At 34.1% G+C, this 19,515-nt stretch overlaps 1 protein-coding gene across 1 annotated transcript in view; it reads left to right on the top strand.

Moving 5' to 3' along the window:
* Window positions 1–19,515, top strand: part of CDH10 (cadherin 10) — a 166,608-nt gene that overhangs the window by 34,913 nt on the left and 112,180 nt on the right. Inside the window, exon 2 of the mRNA XM_064375904.1 lies at window positions 19,007–19,360. Coding sequence (XP_064231974.1) covers window positions 19,130–19,360 — 231 coding nt within the window. The 5' untranslated portion in view covers window positions 19,007–19,129. The remainder of the gene's footprint in view (window positions 1–19,006; window positions 19,361–19,515) is intronic.

Here is a 19,515-nt window from a genome sequence, read left to right as displayed (position 1 = left end):
GTTTTTCCTGAGTTTTTTAAAGGGGTTTTTACTCACCACAACTACAGTTGAATAAAACATGAAATAGCTACAGGCATTGCTGATACCTTAGACACTCTCCACGTATTCTCTATGGCTGATTTGCACTGCAATTATCCTTTTTTTTTTTCTTTTAAGAAAGAGATACTTTCAGTAGGAATGGAATGAAAGTCATTATATTGCATTCTTGAACATTTTTTTTTTCTATATGGAAGTACTCTAGATTTAGTCTAGATAATGACAATGACACTCAAATCAGTTACTAGTAGTTTGTTTCCGAAGCAGTCGATGTGGATTACATCTCTCGGCAAGCTGTGTCCTTATGTGCTGCAAGTAGCATACTGCACAATCTTGATAAGAAGTCTAATCATCTTTAAAATAATTGAAAGTACAATAGTAATATTTCATCAGGGGTTCTGATTACCACAAACATTTTATGATGGATTGAAAAACTACCTTACATTTCAAAAGTTCCATTGATATCTATTAATCTTACTGTATTGATTAAATAGGAGCACACCGGTAAATGTGAACAAAAGAAATAAATAACTTTTCAAAAAGTTGTTTTTTGCTGTAAGAAGTATGTGTATAAACCTGAGAGCTGTACACTTCATCGGTTGACCTCTGACTTTCTAATGGCCAGTGTGTTTGTGTAGCTTTTATCCCCAATAATAAATAAAAAAAGCATTAAATAATTTATACCATTAACACGTTGATCAATTATTGAGGTTTCTCAATTGTATAAGCTCCATTATTTTGTGAAATTAAGTGAGTAAACTATTTTTAATTCAACTGTGCTATCAGTTGAAATACATTTTCTATATTCACAGTCATAAATATGCAAAAAAGAAATATATCTGTGAGATAAGGTAATAAGCAATAAAGTTTTCATGAAAAGAAAATTGTAAAAGTTTATGAAATTTCCTTTTTGGGATATCGCATTGCAATTGAAGCCACACTGATTATGGCATTTATTGTAGTTCAGGGAACTGTTCTTACTTCCAGTGGGCCACCAAGACACTTTGTCCCTTCACAGATATATGATCATAAGCAACTGATACCTTTTTCTAAAAAGTACAATATTTAATTCTTGTGAAAATAATAAGATATATATAATATTTACTTCTTATTAATTTGTTTGATATTGTATTACGTATCTATTAATGTGTAACACACTATCACAAAATTTAGCTGTTTAAAACAACATACACCCATTATCTCACAAGTTCTGTAGGTCAGCAATGCAGGCAGGCTTAGCTGGATCCACTGCTTTAAGGTTTCTTGCAGGTTGCAAGTAAGGTTTCATCTGAGGAGTTGCTCAGTGGATGGTTGTTGGCAGGTTCCGGTTTCTTATGCGTCGTTGGACTGAGGTTTTCAGTTTCTCAATGGCTGTTGACCTTCAACCACAGTCAGTTCTTGGTCCCATGATCCTCTTCCACGTGGTGGTATGTACATCAAAGCATGCACTCTGAGAAGGCAATAGAGAGTCTTCTAGCAAGATGTAGGTTACCATCTTTTGTAACTGAATCATGGGAATATACCTCTTCACCTTTGCTGTATTGTACTGGTTAGTAGTAAGTCACTAGATCAGTGCACATGCAAGAAGATGGGATTACATAGGGTTTGCATACCAGGACAAAGGTAACACTGCTGGGGACCGTCTTAAAAGTTCACTGTTAACAAAAATCTACTCTGAAAAATAAGAGACAATACTTGTTTAATAATTTTTCTAATAATCCTATTTTATTCTCTCCTTATAACTATGTTTTTTGATATTTTATAAGTTATAAACAGTCTATTGTTTGAAGACAACATAATAAAGGTGAAAGGGAAAGACTTTTCTTTTTTTAATTTGAATTTTATTTTTTATAGAAACAGAATTTCCCTGTGTGGTCCAGGCTGGTCTGAAACCCTTGGTCTCAAGCCATCCTCCCACCTCCCTAATTGCTGGTGTCACAGTCATGAGCCCCTACATCAGGCCAAGACTTTTAAAAATCCCAGTTTAACCAGTTAGAAGCATATTATGTTAATCACATTACTGAATTTATCAACCTTGTTTGGTGTATCAATTAAAGGGATTAATCCTTAATATGACCTAGTCATGGGCACCCTATGAGGGAAGAATAACAACATATTACTTTCCAGGAACTTATAGAGCAACTGTCTATACAAGGATCTATGCTAAATCCTGGCTATGAAAAGGTAAGGAATAAATAGTCCTTTCCTCGAGCAACAAATCATACAGTATAAGAAACAATGTTTAAGCTATGCAGAAACGAGTTTGGCCTGTAATAACCGGTCAGCGAATTATGGTCCTAAAGAGGGACATTGTTCTTTTTCTGTTTTCTTTTTCTAAATACTGATTGCTGAGCCTCACTACATATTGTACCTTGCAGCCTTCAGTGACTGCAAAGGGGCAGTTGTTAAAGTCTGAGGAGGACATCAATTAAAGATGCAGCTTCCCTCCTTTCTCCAGCTCTAAGCTGTTTACATTTTTCTAACTTCTTCACATCTCCAAACTGTCTTCCCTGTCCCCTCAATGCACATAGGTACAAGGTACTTAAAATCTTCTTGAGGATTTGAACTGAGAAAAATAAAATGCTGAGGATGAGAATCATGCCAGGAAATATTTACTGATGTTAGTATGAAGATTTCACCAGAAATAAATTAAATCAATATATAATCTCTATATTATAATCATAATTCCATTTGGTAGAGCAGTTTAACATTGCCATTCAGAGGAAACTTAATGTTTTATTCATGTGTATTTTGAAATAGAGGCCAAACATTCATATTTATAACACAAAAAAAACACATTAATATTTAAATCTCTCTAAATTTAATCAAACACAATTAGCATAATGGAAGCAAAAATAAAGATGATCCCAGTCAATACAATTTTTATTTGTACTCTAAAACGACTGTTTATTGAAACTAAGAATAAAAATTAAGTTTATATTTAAGAAGCTGTTTAATGTTATTTTCTATAGTCCAACACATGTATGTTTAGGACTCTTTGCTTCATTTTCCCACTTATGTCATTAGAAATCTACTTCACAGTATTTAAAACATTCATTTAGCATTTGTGAAAGTACATTGCTAAGCAGTTGACATGCAATAATTGGCAATATAAGAAAGTTTATTTTGCAGAACCGTCTCAGGATAAAATTAGGCCATCTAAACAATGATCAACTAGCTAAATACCTTTCAAGTATTTAGCTTGCACATTGTAATGGTGACCAGATGCTATAGTGTGAATTCTGTGAATGGTAGGGGAAGACTTGGATGAACATCCAACAGGCAGCGAGCAGCACCATTAGTCATTCTGATGGGTGCCCAGTCATTGATTCAAAGCCAGCTATCAGGGAGTTAGGAAACCATCAGCAGGTGTGAGGATGACTGGAGTCAGTCTGGAAAAGGTGTACTAGAAAGAGATCTAAGAAGAAAGAACAGAATCCAAACGTTGTAGGGAAGCTTGCACAGCCTTGCAGTGGTGGCACACGATCTCCTGCATTCCTGCTGGTCTCTGCTGTAGCGTAGATAGTCCTTTTATACACTTACACTGTAATATTTTAAGGCATGATTATTTTGATAGATAGTCCCACAGTTGTGCTGGCATCTGATGCAGTGTCATTGTCTTAACATATTCTCACAGTGTCCTGTCGTAATCTCCTGCTGAAGTCTATGGTCGAAGCTTTCTTGTCATTTTTTCTCTCCCTTCCGAATTTTTGTTCTGTTTCACGAGTCACATCTTCAGCACATACTGGATTGTGTGGGGCTCTGTGAGGTTGTCCTCCAACTCATTTACCTAGACAGTTTCATCAGCCATTTCTTATGTACCACCCAGTCTGTGCTTCTAACTTCCCCCCAACCCACCATTGTTCTACCAAGCCTCAAGGATGTTGACTAGAGGCATGGAAAGGAAAAAACAACTAGTACCCAACAGCCTGACCATCTTTGATGACAGGCATTCTGCTTCTTTCCCTGAGAGCCATTGTTCAGAATCCATAATCCTTTCCTCATTCCCAGTGGGGTGGGAATTCTCCTACATTTTAGTCTTAGTTTTCTCTATACTGAAGTTTTGAGTAAAGCTTTAGAAATTCAACAGCTACTGATTTTCAAGTGTTAGTTCTGCAAATACACTGAAGAAAATACAATTTGAAACTCAGGACTATATAATCACACCTTTATTCCATCCACACCCTTGGAGCCTTATATCCAGAGCCTCCAGCTCAAAGAATAGTGTTAAGTTAATCAGGGTGCAGCTATGCATAATATGTTATGGGAAATTTTTCAATGTACAAATGTTAATAACTTTGAAAATGCAGCTTATTCATTTTATATTGCTAATACATCTATTTCACCCTGTTGAAATTTAAGCTTTATTTAAACCAGTGCTCTTGTACCATTATATCCTCATTATCTGGTTCATGTGAAGTATTAAATAATTGTTCATTGAACAAATTAATTAAGTGATGGGATGATTAAAAATTTTTAAATATCTTTTCACTGAACTATTAGGACAATGTAATTTTTACTACTACATTATAGTTTGAAATCTTTTGTTAAAAATTTCAGAAGGTAACTAAATCAAACCACTGAGGAACACCACATGTGTTGACAAACAGAGTAAGAAAAGTCACAGAGGATGGCTTGGTTTGCCAGCAGAACCCGTTACTGTTCCATATTCTTTCTCATTACCAGTGGTTTAAAATGGTATAATTCTGTTAGCAATATTTTTTTCATAAGAATATGGCTATACTACTGTTTAAAATAAATATGAACTATTATCTTAAGTACACTAGTGTTTTTTCTGCTAAGCTTAATATTTCTAGCCAAGGATAGTTCAGTAGCACAGAGTGAGGATTTGAACACTGTCAGATAGCTCAAGATGTCTAGGTTGATGTTGTCAAATTAAACAAAAAATAGGTCCTGCTTTAAAATATCCAATTATCTACATAGCCATACTTAGTTAATATTTTTTAATCACCAGATAATCTTTCACTTTTATATTAGGCTAGGAAATAAAATATTTAAAATATTAATGAAATACGTATAAAATGGCACATATTTGCTTTTTCATCAGTATGACAAAACTTTCATTGTCTGATCTAAGATAAAATAAATGATTAATACATCAGTTAATTTTTTTGAGAAATCATTAATTTGACTTTTTCAGATAAAATTTTAAAAGTCATAAAACACTAATCGATAGCCCTAGACAATAAAGTCCATAATATAATACTTAAAATTCTAAGTCATATTGCTAAAATTTCTCTGGGATTTATAAGGGATTGTTAGAAAGCTTAGCGTACAAGTCATAAAAATATTTTTCCTTATTTATAATTTATGTCAGACTCGCTGTATGAATAAAATAGGAACAATAGACACCTGATGGTGTGTTTTTTTAACTTTCCTTCTTATAAATAATGCAACTCTGTTAAGTTCATTTCTCTCTTTGGCTTTCCCTAAAGTGTGTCTTTCCCTATTTTTGTTCTGTTCCATCAGACGCTTGTAAATCTAAATCCCTTGGAGAGTAACTCTCCCACCCTTGTGCCTGTCTCCAAGGGAAAATGTAATCTTACTTCAGTCATCTAATTAGGACCAGGAGTCTCTGTGCTGCAGGCATCGGCATCAACATGAGTCTGATGAGCCCGTGTGCTGACATCAATGAACACTTTATTAAATTACACACTCCCCTAAGCAGGCCCAGGCTTTCAGAGCCCTCATATTTTATTCACTATTGCACCGACTCCCTGTTTGCTGAAGCTGAGAGTGTCCAGACCAAGCTGAGGAAATAAAGTTCTGATGAGGTTGTAGAGATTGAAAAATATATATTTGGCATGCCATGAGGTGTTAGATTTACTCTGTTGTTTTGACAACTGATAACTAGCTATCATCAAAGAATAACAGGAAACAAAATGGAGCATTCAATTTAGGGCATCTTCTTCTTTGAAATGCCAGTATCTCAGAGTAGAATAAAGGAACCATTGATCTAAATAACATTTTTAAATGAATGCTGTATATTTCTGTGTAATTCATAAAATTACATGCCCTTAAAAGCTTTCAATTATTAAAATAATATTTGATAAGGAAAATAACAATGAAGATAAATATCTTTTTTTATAAATTGCATTCATCCTTTTATATAAAAGCCAACTTTTTTTTTTTTTTTTTGAGATAGTCTCATTCTGTCATCCAGGCTGGAGTGCAGTGGCATGATCTCAGCTCACTGCAACCTCCTCCTCCCAGGTTCAAGTGATTCTCCTGCATCAGCCTCTCTAATAGCTGGGATTACAGGCATATGCCATCACACCTGGCTAATTTTTGTATTTTTAGTAGAGGCAAGGTTTCGCCTTGTTGGCCAGGCTGGTCTCGAACTCCTGACCTTGTGATCTGCCTGCCTCAGCCTCCCAAAGTGCTGGGATTGCATATGTGAGCCACTGTGCCAGGCCTGTAATTGCCATCTTAACAGGTGTTAGATGATAGCTTATTGTGATTTTTATTTGCATTTTCCTGATTAATGATGCTGAGCATCATTTCATGTAACTTTTGGCCATTTGCAGGGAGGTGAAATTTACAGATAGTAAAATTTATCCTTTCTAGGCTAAAGTTCTCTGAATTTTAATAAATGACTATAGTTTTATAACTACCACTGTAGTCAAGATAGAGACTTCCATCTCTCCAAGGAATTACCTCCTGTCACTTTGTGGTGACTAGACATTAACCATTACCGATCTCTCTTGTATCCCTATACTTTTGCTTTTGCAAGAATGCCATATAACTAAAATTACACTGTATATGATTCTGAGGCTGGCTTATTCTATTTAGCATAATGCATTTGAGATTCATCCACGTAGCAATCGTTCATTCCATTTTATTAATAAGTAGTATGTCATTGTATGGATGCACTAAAGTTTGTTTACCCCTTCACCCATTTGAGGACATTTGGGTTGTTCCCAGTTGATGATTATAAATAAAGGAGATATCATCATTTGTATAAAGTTTTATGTGGACACATTTTCTTATTTTTCCTCAATAAGTACCTAGGGGAGGAATTTTTTATCAAATGATTAGTACATATGTAACATTTTAAGAACCACAGATTTGTTTTCTAAAGTGGCTGTGGTATTTTGCATTCCCACCAGCAAGGTATAGAAGTTACAATTGCTCTGTGTCAGTGGTCCCCAACATTTTTGGTGCCAACGACCCACTTTGTGGAAGATAGTTTTTCTATGGATGGGAGGAGGTGTTGGGGGAATTGTTTCAGAATGACTGTTCTACCCCAGATCGTGAGGCAATCAGGCATTAGATTCTCATGAGGAGTGTGCAAACTAGATCCATTACATGTGCATTTCACAGTAGGGATCCTGCTCCTATGAGAAGCTAATTCCCTCCTCCCCGACCCACCACGGCTGATTGGATCTGACAGCAGGAAGAGCTCAGGTTGGTAATGTTGCTCACAGGCTGCTCACCTCTTGCTGTGTGGCCCAGTTCCCAACAGGCCATAGACCTGTGCTATATCCCTGCTCTATATCCTTTCCAACACTTGGTAATGTCCTCTTAAAATTTTATTTTAGCTATTTTAATTTAATGTAGTGGTATGCATTGTGGTCTTAGTTTTCAAATTTTTGTTCCATATGGATGAATGATGTGGAGCAACTCTTTATATGCTTATTTCCATCCATATTTTTTCTTTGCCATCTGTATATTTTCTTTGCCAAAGATGTCTGTTCAAGTATTTTGCCCATTTTCAATTGGGTTATTTGTTTTCATTTATGGAGATCTGGCAATTCTTTATGTAGTGTGAAAAAAGGCTTTATCAGAGACACACTTTCAATTATTCTCTAAAAGTTTCTAACTTGTCTTTCATTTTATCAATGGTGTCTTTGAAGAGACTTTTGCTTTTAACTTTCATCAAATGCAATTTGTCAATGTTTTCTTTCATGGATCATGATTTATGTATCGTCTCAAATAAATCTTTACCAATTACAAGACACAAAAGTTTTGGCACAGTGATCTTGCATATAGTTTGTTTAACTTCTACCTAATTGTTTTGCACAATGATAAATGGTTTTTTACTGTATTGTATTTTTGAAGTCAGAATCTTACTTCATCACTCAGGCTGGAGGGCAATTACACAATTATAGCTCACTACAGCTTGGAACCTGGGCTCAAGCCATCCTCTCACCTCAGTCTCCAGAGTAGCTACTACAGTCATGTGCCACTGCTTCTGGCTCATTTTTAAATTTTTCTGTAGAGATGGGTTCTTACTATGTTGCATAGGCTGGTCTTGAACTCCTGACCTCAAGTAGTCCTCCAGCCTCTGCCTCCCAAAGTGTTTGGAATACAGGAGAGAGCCACATGCCAGACACTTTTAATTTTTATTTTTATTTCAGTATAAAATTATTATTTGTATGTAAAACTTTAATTGTTTTGTTTGATTATATATTCCTGTCAACTTGCTGGACTCATTGATCAGATTGGTAGCTTTTAACTTCTCTGGGATGTTCTATGTTCAGGATCATGCCATTTGCAAATGAAGGCAGTTTTGTTTTTTTCTTTTCAATGTGTATGATTTCCAGTTCTTTCTTTCTTGTCCTCACTGCTCTGGCTAGGACAGCCAGTTTAAAGTTGAATACAAATGGTGAAAGTAGATATTTTTTCTACACTTTGTTTCTGAATATATAGGGGGAAACTTTAGGGTTTTTATGTTTTGTTTTGTTTTACCATCAAGGGTGCTAGCTGTAGGATTTTGTGGGTCCTCTATATGAGACTTGAGGAAGTTAGTTTCAGTCCTACTTTGTGGAGAATTTTTATCATGAAGGATGTCAAATTTTGTCAAATGTTTGTTCTTCATCTACTGAAATGGTCATAGTTTAAAAAAATTATTGATATGACGATTCCAACAATTGGTGTTTGAATGTTGAGCCAACATTATACCAAGGTAATGTCATGATGTATTATATGTTTTACATATTGATTCCACTTGCTAATATTTTGGTGAAGATTTCTGTATCTGTCTTCACAAAAGTTGTTTTTCAATTTTGTTTTGTTTTTGATTTTCTCCTCTTGTAATAATGTTTTATCACTTTGGTGTCAGAGTAATGATACCTACATAAAATGTGTTGGCAAGTGTGTTTTATTCTTTATATTCTACATATATAGTATCTGTTTGGGTGGTGTTAGAGTCCAAAGAGAAAATGTGCAGATTGAATTGAATGGTCTTTACAACTAAAGCTGATGAAAGTGGAAACTGACACCTCTAGTTATACAGAGACTTGTACTTCCTTATCATGCTGTGTTCTTTGTTCCTCTTGATATATCACAGATGTTTTATTTCTACCCTAGTGGCTGTCTGATTCCTCTTATTTAAAACATTGTAATCTCCTGGTTTTTAAGAGTTTCATTGTCAGATGAAGCCACGTGTTCCCAAAATAAGTTATTAAAATGATCAATGGGTTATCTTGAAAAGGGTGAATACACATTTTAGAAAGGAAACCAGGATAAATAGTGAATATATTCAGGAAGCAACTATTCTAGAAAATGAGACCTTGACACACATGTTCTTTTCTTATGACTTAACATATTTTCATTCCATAGCTGAGTTAGGGGAGTCAGAAAGTGAAAAAACTCAATCTAAATAAACTCCTGTTTCCTTAATCTCTTTCCCATATCCTTATATCTAGCATCTACTACTGCATATTCCTAGATTGTGGTAGGAGACAGGAGAGCAAGTTAAAATAAACTCAAAAAGAAATGTTTATTTGACTAACGCAGTCCATTAAAGATCATTAAGGGAACACATAAACACATAAACACACATGCAAAGCAATACAATGACACCTTTCCCACATTGCGGAATGTCTAATTGGGGAAATAGGTAAAAAGTGCTGTAACATCATGTAGTAAGTATCACCATGCAGAAATTCAGGAAATACCGTACAGAGGGGTATACACAGAAAGTATACCAGCTATCCACGGGAGATAGGAAATGCTGAGCAGCACTCTGCTTGACATAGGCTTTTGCAATTAAACTGAATGAATGGCACTTTACAGATTGTGGTTTAATGGTCCAGAATGTAAATGTACTGCTTTGTTTCTGGCAGTGATCTTAGCCCACTAAATACTTGCTGAAATGATAAATCTCTCTGGTTCCCACAGTAATTGTGACTGAATATAGATCAAGTATATAATTGGTGTAAGGACCAATGCATAATCTCTTGTAATGTCTGAAAGCTTACAAATTTCACTGCCTTTAATAAGTGTGAATTTTTGTTGTAGTGATTAGTTTAGTATTATACTGGATTTGTGCACCAAATTATTCACCGAATCGGACTTACAATCTCTAATACTTTCTAATGGTTAAAAGCAATTAAAAGTAATGATTTCATCATTAGTGTGTGCACTACAAAAAAAGTCAGCCATGCATACACAAAAACCAAAATTTGTTAAAGTGGGTGGTCATAAAACCTACTGCATAAAAAACTGCAAAGTGTAATTTAGTTGGAATGGCAAGAGCAGTAGCAGAGGACGATAATGGCAGGGTTAGGGTCAGGGTGTGAATTTAATGAGGGTGGAAAAAGAAACCACTTACTGTTTCCACACTTTTAAAGGTAATTTTTAAAATATCTTGTTATCAACTAATTTAAAACTTTAACCCATTCAAGCTTTTTTCCCACTGGCACAATTCTTAAAAAAGAAAAAAAAAACTATTAAATCTTTATTCTTTTGAACAGCAAATTTATACTTAAAATTCAACATATCAATGATATGTTTGAAATCAAAGCAATCTGTGGAATTTAGATATACCACACATTTATAAGTGTTTTGAACCGATATTCTTTTCTTGGACCCTTACTTTGTGTGTCTAAGCACTTTCATAGTCTGTAGTTTACATGCTTCCCAGTAGGTCCATCTTATTTATGTTCGGCAAAGTGGACGCTAGCTGGGATGTCTCCTAGATAAGGGCATTAGCATGTAAATTTTAATCATAGTAACATCTATTCATTACTAAATTATGTAGGAGATTTCAGAACAGTGCAAAGGGAATCTGGTGACCCACGTTATATTTCTGGTTATAACGCTAACTGTTTGAGACTGAGCAAATTACATAACGTTACCTTCAAAACTGTTTTCCTTGCCTGTCATTTTAACCCATGGGAGAAAAATTTGACTTCTGAAGCTGGGTACAGAAGTCCATGATGGTATGTTTGCTGCTAAGGACAGGGTTGACTTTTCCATTAAGCTTGGTAGACACCGAGCTGAGTGCCCATGAAAATGATTTAATTTCTTTTAAAAAAAATTGAACTTTCAGATGAAAGAAAATGCTATAACATATATTTATTAACATATGAGTCTTTGCTTAATTGCAGTTGTAAAAAAAATATTTTTTTTCAAGAAAAAGGAAGTCCACAAATACAAACTTCCTAGAGCCCATCAAAGTCATAACCCAACCACCGCTACAGTAGAGAAAATTGTGGCTGAAGGATTAGCTGCTTTGAACTCCACATTGTATCAGACCTAGACCTAAATCTAATTTTGAACTTAGTCATCTTATAAGTGTCACGCAAAAATAAATTGCATATGTTTCCTTTTACCCCTGACCTTTCCAGATTCTTTTTTTTTTTTTTGAGACAGAGTCTCGCTCTGTTGCCCAGGCTGGAGTGCAGTGGCGTGATCTCGGCTCACTGTAGCCTCTGCCTCCCAGGTTCAAGCAATTCTCCTCCTCGGCCTCCCAGGTAGCTGGGACTACTGGTGCTTGCCACCATGCCTAACTAATTTTTGTATTTTTAGTAGAGATGCGATTTCACCATATTAGCCAGGCTGGTCTCGAACTCCTGACCTTGTGATCCACCTGCTTCAGTCTCCCAAAGTGCTGGGATTACAGGCGTGAGCCACCATGCCCGTCCTGCACATTCTTTTCTTTATTCATGACGCATTACATACTCATGACCCGTTATGTCAATTCATGAAACATAATTTCTCTCTATTGTGATGCCACAACTCATTTTAACTCCTGTCCTTGTTTGCAGAAATGTACATCAGCATGCGCATACAGAACACACACACAAACACACAGACACACACACTGACACTCCGCTCTTCCTTTGTGCCAGCTAGGATGTGGTTTCCTCCAGAAAGATTTCTCAGACCACCCATGTTTGGGTTAGGTGCTCTTTTCATGGACTCCCATAGCTAATTCTTAGACTGTGAGAACCATTTCAATTTTGTTTACATTTTACAGCTTCCACACAGAAGAATTCATGGCACAGAGATAGAGCTCCATAGACATTGCTGAAGGAATAATTCTCCGCCTCAATGACCCTATTTATAGAAAGAAAATTCTAAACATACTCCGTTGAGATATGAAGAAAAAAAATAAATACAGGGATTACTTCAATAACTGTTTCGTTGCGGTGCTCCCTATATTATAGCTCAGTAATTGATGTATTTACACAACTAATAACAAATTTCAGATTCTATATTCTGTATTTTGGCATTGATCCCTTTAAGAATCAAAAAATAGATATTAAAAAATGAGGAATAAGTCTTGCATTGTCTTTTTAGGTCTTTTTAGACCATATCTGGTCCCTTACTGCCCTCGGGAAAATGAAATTTAACTAATGCAACATTATTCCAATTTTATATTTGAGCTACAGATACATAATGTAGGAGATAATCCTTTTTTTATAAAATGGTACTACACATAGAGATAAGACAGGCCATCTGAAAGTGGGTTTTTAGTATTGTACAAATATTAAAGCATAATTAGAGTAAAAAATTAGCACTGATAAGTTTTTTCTGCTTTTTTTCTTAAGCCTGACCATCTCACAGATATGTGCCACAAAGATTTGTCTTATGATTACTGCGCTTATCTTTGTGTAAAGATCTATATTTATGCTTTTAATTAGATTTTTAATGGCCGGTCTTATGACTCCATATGTTTGTACTTTTGATTGCTTTTCACAAATGAGTGTCACGTGTATTTTTGCACTTTCAGGTATAACAGCAGAAGCACATTTTGCAGTACAGTTTATCCCAGTCTGATGCATATTCTACACATTCTCATAGTTGAACACACTAAAGTGCATAGTAATTTAGTTTACACACTATTCATTACTACGTGCATAAATGGTCTTAGAAGTAACTTAGAAGAAAAATAATCTTTAATGGACTCTTTCTCCCAGCCATGGCTATTTTTCTTGATGTCCTAATAATAATGAATTCAGTGAAGAAGGATAAGCCATCTTTGTAGTAAATCCTAATAATCTCCCAAACTCTCTCTTCCTATCTCTTCACTCATTGTTTTACAGAAGCAGTTCAAGTCCTGGATCAAAGAAAACTGGGTACCAGATGGCTTTTATCCGAACATCTTTTAGTTACCCTGAGAGCATTCTTGCTACCACTCTCCACATAATGAAGTAAATCCTAGCTACAGTAAAATGAGACTTCCAGGAAGCAGCAGGTGCAATGTCACATCTGTATTAGCACTGCTAACTTGCTTGTGGATCAAGTTACATCTGGGACTGTCAAATTTGCTGCTGAGTTTAAAAGGTTTCTCAGAGAGTAGCAAGAACTCTTCGATGCTATTCTTTAGCCTATTAGCGGGAATCTTAGCGATAATGACCACATGAAGTTATGCCCCTCATTCAACAATCCTTCTCTTTATCCCTGCCATATGTTTTATCTACTCACTGACCCCAAATTTATATGGGTTATATCTGGTTTTGCAAATTGTCACAGAAAGATGTTAGCACGTAGTATATAGCTGGAGAGGTGTATTACTAGTTTGTGTGCAGGTCACATTCCTGGAGAATAAAACTAATTTCAAACGGTTTTGCTTGAAGGGGAATTTTAATCTGAAAAGAATAGCAAGGACCAGAGCTTCTTGGGATTCTTTCTGCATTGATAACAGTTCTAGCAATGTTTAATAACTTATCTAAGACTACCAAACCTTTGTGTTGTATATTTCATTCAACAGTGATGTACTGATTGCCTTTTTGGTTAACGTCTTATGTGAGTTCTGTCATGTTAAATACAAATAAGATACAGGCCTAAAGTGGTCCTTGACTTCTTTTTTTTTAAGAAAAATGAAGCAAGTTTCTTTCTTATTGAAATGTTTTACAAAGAATTATGATATTTGATCCAATTCAAAAATATTTAACACTTGGTATTAGTCTCTATATTTCTAGCTTTGCATGGAAGACATAAAACCCTGCCTCAAACTTACAGTCTAAAGAGAAATACATATGCAGAATACTTAAAATAGAGTGATAAATATTCAATGTAGAATTATACATTTTCTATGACAATGGAGCACAGTAGGTAATGTGTAATGAACTCTTGGATAATACGATCAAGCATATGGACTCATATTATTTGAGTCCTTAGTGTAATGCTTTGATTCAATTATCTCACATGGTGCTTTACACTAGATGCATAAAATGGTATCAGCTGAATGAAAAGGAAGTATTTAGTATTCACTGACTCATTTTAATTGTATAAACACATCTGAAAAATGTTCTCTTATTTCTCAATGTTGCAATGTTATTAGACTGTATTCATTGTATGAAACTTTAAAAGGATTAAAGTTGTCCATCTATAAGGACTTTTGTCTCAATAATCTTTAGCATTTTCTATTACTCTTATAAATGTTATATATATTTTTAAGACTGGTATATTAGGATCCTAATCAACATAATAAATTGACTGAAGAAGAACTAATTCCTTTTATTAGTCAAGAATAAATTGTCGCCTAATTGATCAGCTGTGATGTGTGGAGACTTAATTAGTAATTGAGATGTGCCAAAATGCCTGTTATATTACATTCTGTGATCAGCTGTTCTTCACTGCCTATATAATAAAATTACCATGTTATAGAGAAAATAATATTTGTGATAAGTATTTCAGAAGAATAATGAAAGTCCTATAATTGTAAAAATGAAATGAGACCCAGTGGGACAAATGCTTTAAAATGCACATATAAAGAAAAACATAGTTTACAGCATGATTAGGAGAAAAAATGCTATTGTACGTACTGTAGCTTGAAGCAAACAAACTTTTCTGGTTAAAAAAAATATAGAAAATGACTTAGAATATTTAGAAATAATGTGCTGATCTTCTGCCTGCAGTCACCATATAGCTTATTTTCCCCTCATTGTAGCAGGCTTTGTATCTGCAGGCTGAAGCACTAAATAGGAAAAAGTTAGAAAAACATTCTAAGGATGATACTAGGTTTGAGAGAGGGCTACAGCTTTGCTAGTCAAAGCATGTGGTCCACCTGCATTGGCATTATAGTGAACATGTTAGAAATGTTGAATCTTATGCCCCACACCAGACCTGCTGAATGAGAGCATAGATATTTAACAAGTGACTCAGGAGTTCTGAACGTACATTAAAATTCGAGAAGCACTGGCCTACAGGAAATATGGGATTACAGAATGCTAAAGGAGGTTTTAATAATTCTTAAATTTCATGTGATATTCATAATAAATTATTTTTGATATTAAAATAAGGAAATGTAGTTTTGAAAATATTTTGTGAAAATAAAATAAACTGGAATTGAAATTATAGAATTCCATTAATTTTAGCATTTTTATTTAGAGAGGTAGTTTAACAGTAGTTTCAACCCACCTGGTTCCTTTTAATTTAATTCTGTTAATAATTTCTAGCAAGCACAACTGCCACCTTATGTAATATTTTTATATTCTAAAATTTAGCTTTTATTTCTCATGATAAATAGTCCAACATAGTTAGAAAGGCTCTTTTATAAGTAGATCAGTTAATTAAAGAAACATACTGATACATGTATATGTGTGTGTATATATATATACACCACTTTTTACTAGTGAGGAAAATTTAATACATTTCTAATCACATGAATATTATTCAGAATTGTATATTAGTGGCAAAATAGTTTATCCATATAAGAAGTTACATATCAGGGTTGAAATGAAAACAACTGGAAATATTACAAAATGATATTTTAAAAATTATCTGGTTCCAGATATTGACATGAAATATAAAGTTTTGATGTTAATCTTCCCAGTGGTAGATATGTTCAAAATTTTAATTGATTTGAGCCTTGGAGAAGTGAGTTTGAGAAAATTAATTTAGCTAACTCCCTGTAGGATATATTTTAAATAAGAAAGATTGAGGTTAAGGAAAATGGCTGTTCGTAGTTATTGTATGTTGTTTGCATGAAATGATGATCGTTTAAAATGGTGTGGTGGTACATTGACCAAAAAAAAAAAAAAAAAGACAGCTGAGAGCCATGAGGGAGAAAAAAAGTAGCAGAGCAATGTATTGACTGACCATGTAAAAGGTACACTTGGTTAAATGGAAATGCCAAAGATATTCTGTAATTTGAGTTAGGTTACTGGAAGGATGATTATTTGTATTTATAATACATTCACAGTGTTTTGAGATGTCTAATATGTAGGCTTCTAGTTACTTAGAACATGCCTAAGAAGAACTAACTACAGACAAATTAAATGTTGGCTTTGTTTCATATAATTTTCTTTTTTAATTTAATTGTGTCATTGTTTGAAAAGTTTTGTCAAATACTGTAGTCTTTATGTAAAATGTACTTTAAATATTTCTAAATTATCTTACATCTGTATTAACCAATGCATTTTACTCTGGATTTTTCAGGACATTTATCATTAAATAATTGAAACTAGAACAATAACAAAGGAAATGATCTCACGAATTATGTGGGGTTCCAATTATTCAATAACAACTTTTATAGCGATAGTCTCCACCTGCTCTTTTCCAAAACATTGGTGCAAAAGCTTTTAACACTAGGGAAGTGTTGTATTGAAAATGATCACCAATACATTATAGAATTGCTGACAATTTTTTAGAGTGAAAAAAGAGATAAAATCAGAATGACTGTTGTTTCAATAAGTGTTAAAGCTTTTGTAAAAGAAAGCAGAAAACTTCATTTACACAAACACTCACCTGCATTTTGGGAATAGTGTACGTTTCTGGAGAATACCATCTAGCACATCATAATACATATAAAAGCCACTATTTTGGTAAATGTTCCTATTACTTAGAATCCAATCAATCTGAGTTTCAGTGCTTTGTGATGTAATGCATCAGATAATTTCTAAACTCCAAGTAGAGTATTACATGTCATGTTGCAAAACAATTTACATCTATCATGCTGTATGTCTTCAAGCATTGTGGAAGGCTCCAGTGTCATTTAATACACTCAAGGGAGATACAGCTTCAGTATTAATCTTATTTCTTTGAAACATTTATATTAATTTTTAAATCTTCTTAATAATGAAACAAAAAGTAAAGAGATTGCTAACCAATTACTGTGGATGCAAGCATAAATGTAAATGCAGGAGTACTTATAATGCATTGCCATGTTAGAGAAGTGCAATCCTTTCGGTTCTCAAATCACTTTTTGTAACAAATACTTTATTATGTCTTGATTATAGTAAATACTTTATAATGTCCTGAAATAAAATCCACATATATTAGGAAACAAAAGACAATCTACACATACAAAAAATAAAGCAAAATAAGTATATTAACACAATATAAATGAAGAATAATATAAAAGTTACCATAATTCAAAAATATGTATTTCTATACATAAATGCTTGGGCATAAAAACATATAGCAGGTAATGGTAGTCAGATATTTGCTTTCACTTGCAATTTACTCATTCATTTATTCATACATTTAAACTGCTTATCTATTATGCCCAAGATTCTTTTCAAGGCATTGTGAATACAGTAATGAAAAAAGAGTAAAATGGGATTTCCTACATGAGTTTGGAGCAGGAAGTCAGAAAATGTACAAAATAAATGAATAAATAAAACTCATGCAGTATACTGGAATATGTGAAATGTCAGGGGTGGTTTGAAAGAAAGGCCTGAAGGAAACAGAGGATCTAGCTAGGTGAATATCTACAGGAAAATCATTCTAGGCATAGGGAACAAGTAGGAAGTTGCTGGTTAAGGAAAGGAGCATGTAAAATGCATTACAGGGTGAGGCAAGAAGGACCCAAAAGAGTCAGTTTAAGAGGATGTGGTGGAGGGTTAAAGTGAACCATGGTCAGAGTGGCGGCCAGCAGTCATGACTTTAGTGCAGAATCCTTGGACAGATTTTGTTTTTTATCGAAGTGGTATAAGAAACCACTGGAGTGTTTTGTGCAGAGAAATGACATGATCTGATTTAATTTTTAATAAATTTCTAAGGAAATTTTGTTTAGAAAATAGTGGCAGAGAGGGTGTAAAGAGCAGTCAGTAGGCTGTTGCCATAGTCAGCCTGGGGTGTAATGGAGTTCTAGACCAGACCATAGAGGTAGTTAGAAGCAGACTATCTGCTAGATTTAATTATATTACAAATTGATTCACTGTAGTGGTGATTATTTTCTACTTTAGGAAACTGTAGGTGTTCCAAAGTCCAACCTAACAGGGAAGAGAGGAGAAGTCTTCAAAGGAAGGCATTTCTGGTTTTCTCATTTGTTTGTTTGGTTTTGTTTTTGCCTTTACTTTTGCCTCTGTTTAAGATTAAATTTGAAGAAACTATGCCACTGTTTAAAAATATTAAAATACAAAATTGCACAACAGAAGGCATGATTCCTGGAGGTTATTTAAACCACAGTTTTGTTTTCAAAATTTTAATTTATGTTAAATTACTCTGAAAAAATTGACATGCAGAATGAACTATATCTCCAGTGTATATAGGAATGTAATTCCTAAAAACTGTTAAGGTGCCAAAAGAAAAAAGAAAGTCTAATAATGTCCTTTCTTTTGAATTTGGTGGAAATAAGCATTTACAATTATCCTTTCATAAATTGTGGACATATTGCTAGACAAGTAATATTTCTCAAAACTATTCGTTATTGTTTGAAAAATAAAGAAAATGAATGTTTTGGTTGTTATTAAAGTATTGTCGTTTTAAATTTAAAGTGAAAAGTAATAATGTTGTCAACTGACATTTTTTGTTTATTTGTTTGTAGCTTTGGGAAACATGTATAAAACATTGATGAAATGTTGGAAACCAGTTGAAACACAGTAAAATCAACCGGGTGAAATAGGACAACTTCTCTTCATCTACGTTGGGATTTGTCAAGAAGTGAACTATGACAATATATCAATTCTTGCTACTGTTTCTACTCTGGGTATGCCTGCCACATTTCTGTTCTCCAGAAATAATGTTCAGAAGGACTCCTGTACCACAGCAAAGAATTTTAAGTTCACGTGTGTCAAGGAGTGATGGCAAAATTCTGCATCGTCAAAAACGTGGCTGGATGTGGAATCAATTTTTCTTACTGGAAGAATATACAGGATCTGATTATCAATACGTAGGCAAGGTAAGTCTATGTTAAAATCACATATTTACGTTTGCTCTTTATATATTTTACTGACAGAAATTGGAAGGTCATCAAACCATCAATTTTATAAATATGATTCTCTAAATCTCCCTGAAATATTTTTGTTTATGGAATACAAATTCTAATTTGATAAA

This window comes from Aotus nancymaae, unplaced genomic scaffold (assembly GCF_030222135.1).
Source record: "Aotus nancymaae isolate 86718 unplaced genomic scaffold, 86718_ANA_hifiasm-v0.15.2.pri h1tg000014l, whole genome shotgun sequence".
Taxonomy (NCBI): Eukaryota; Metazoa; Chordata; class Mammalia; order Primates; family Aotidae; genus Aotus; species Aotus nancymaae.
This window is presented reverse-complemented; position numbering and strand designations above follow the sequence as displayed.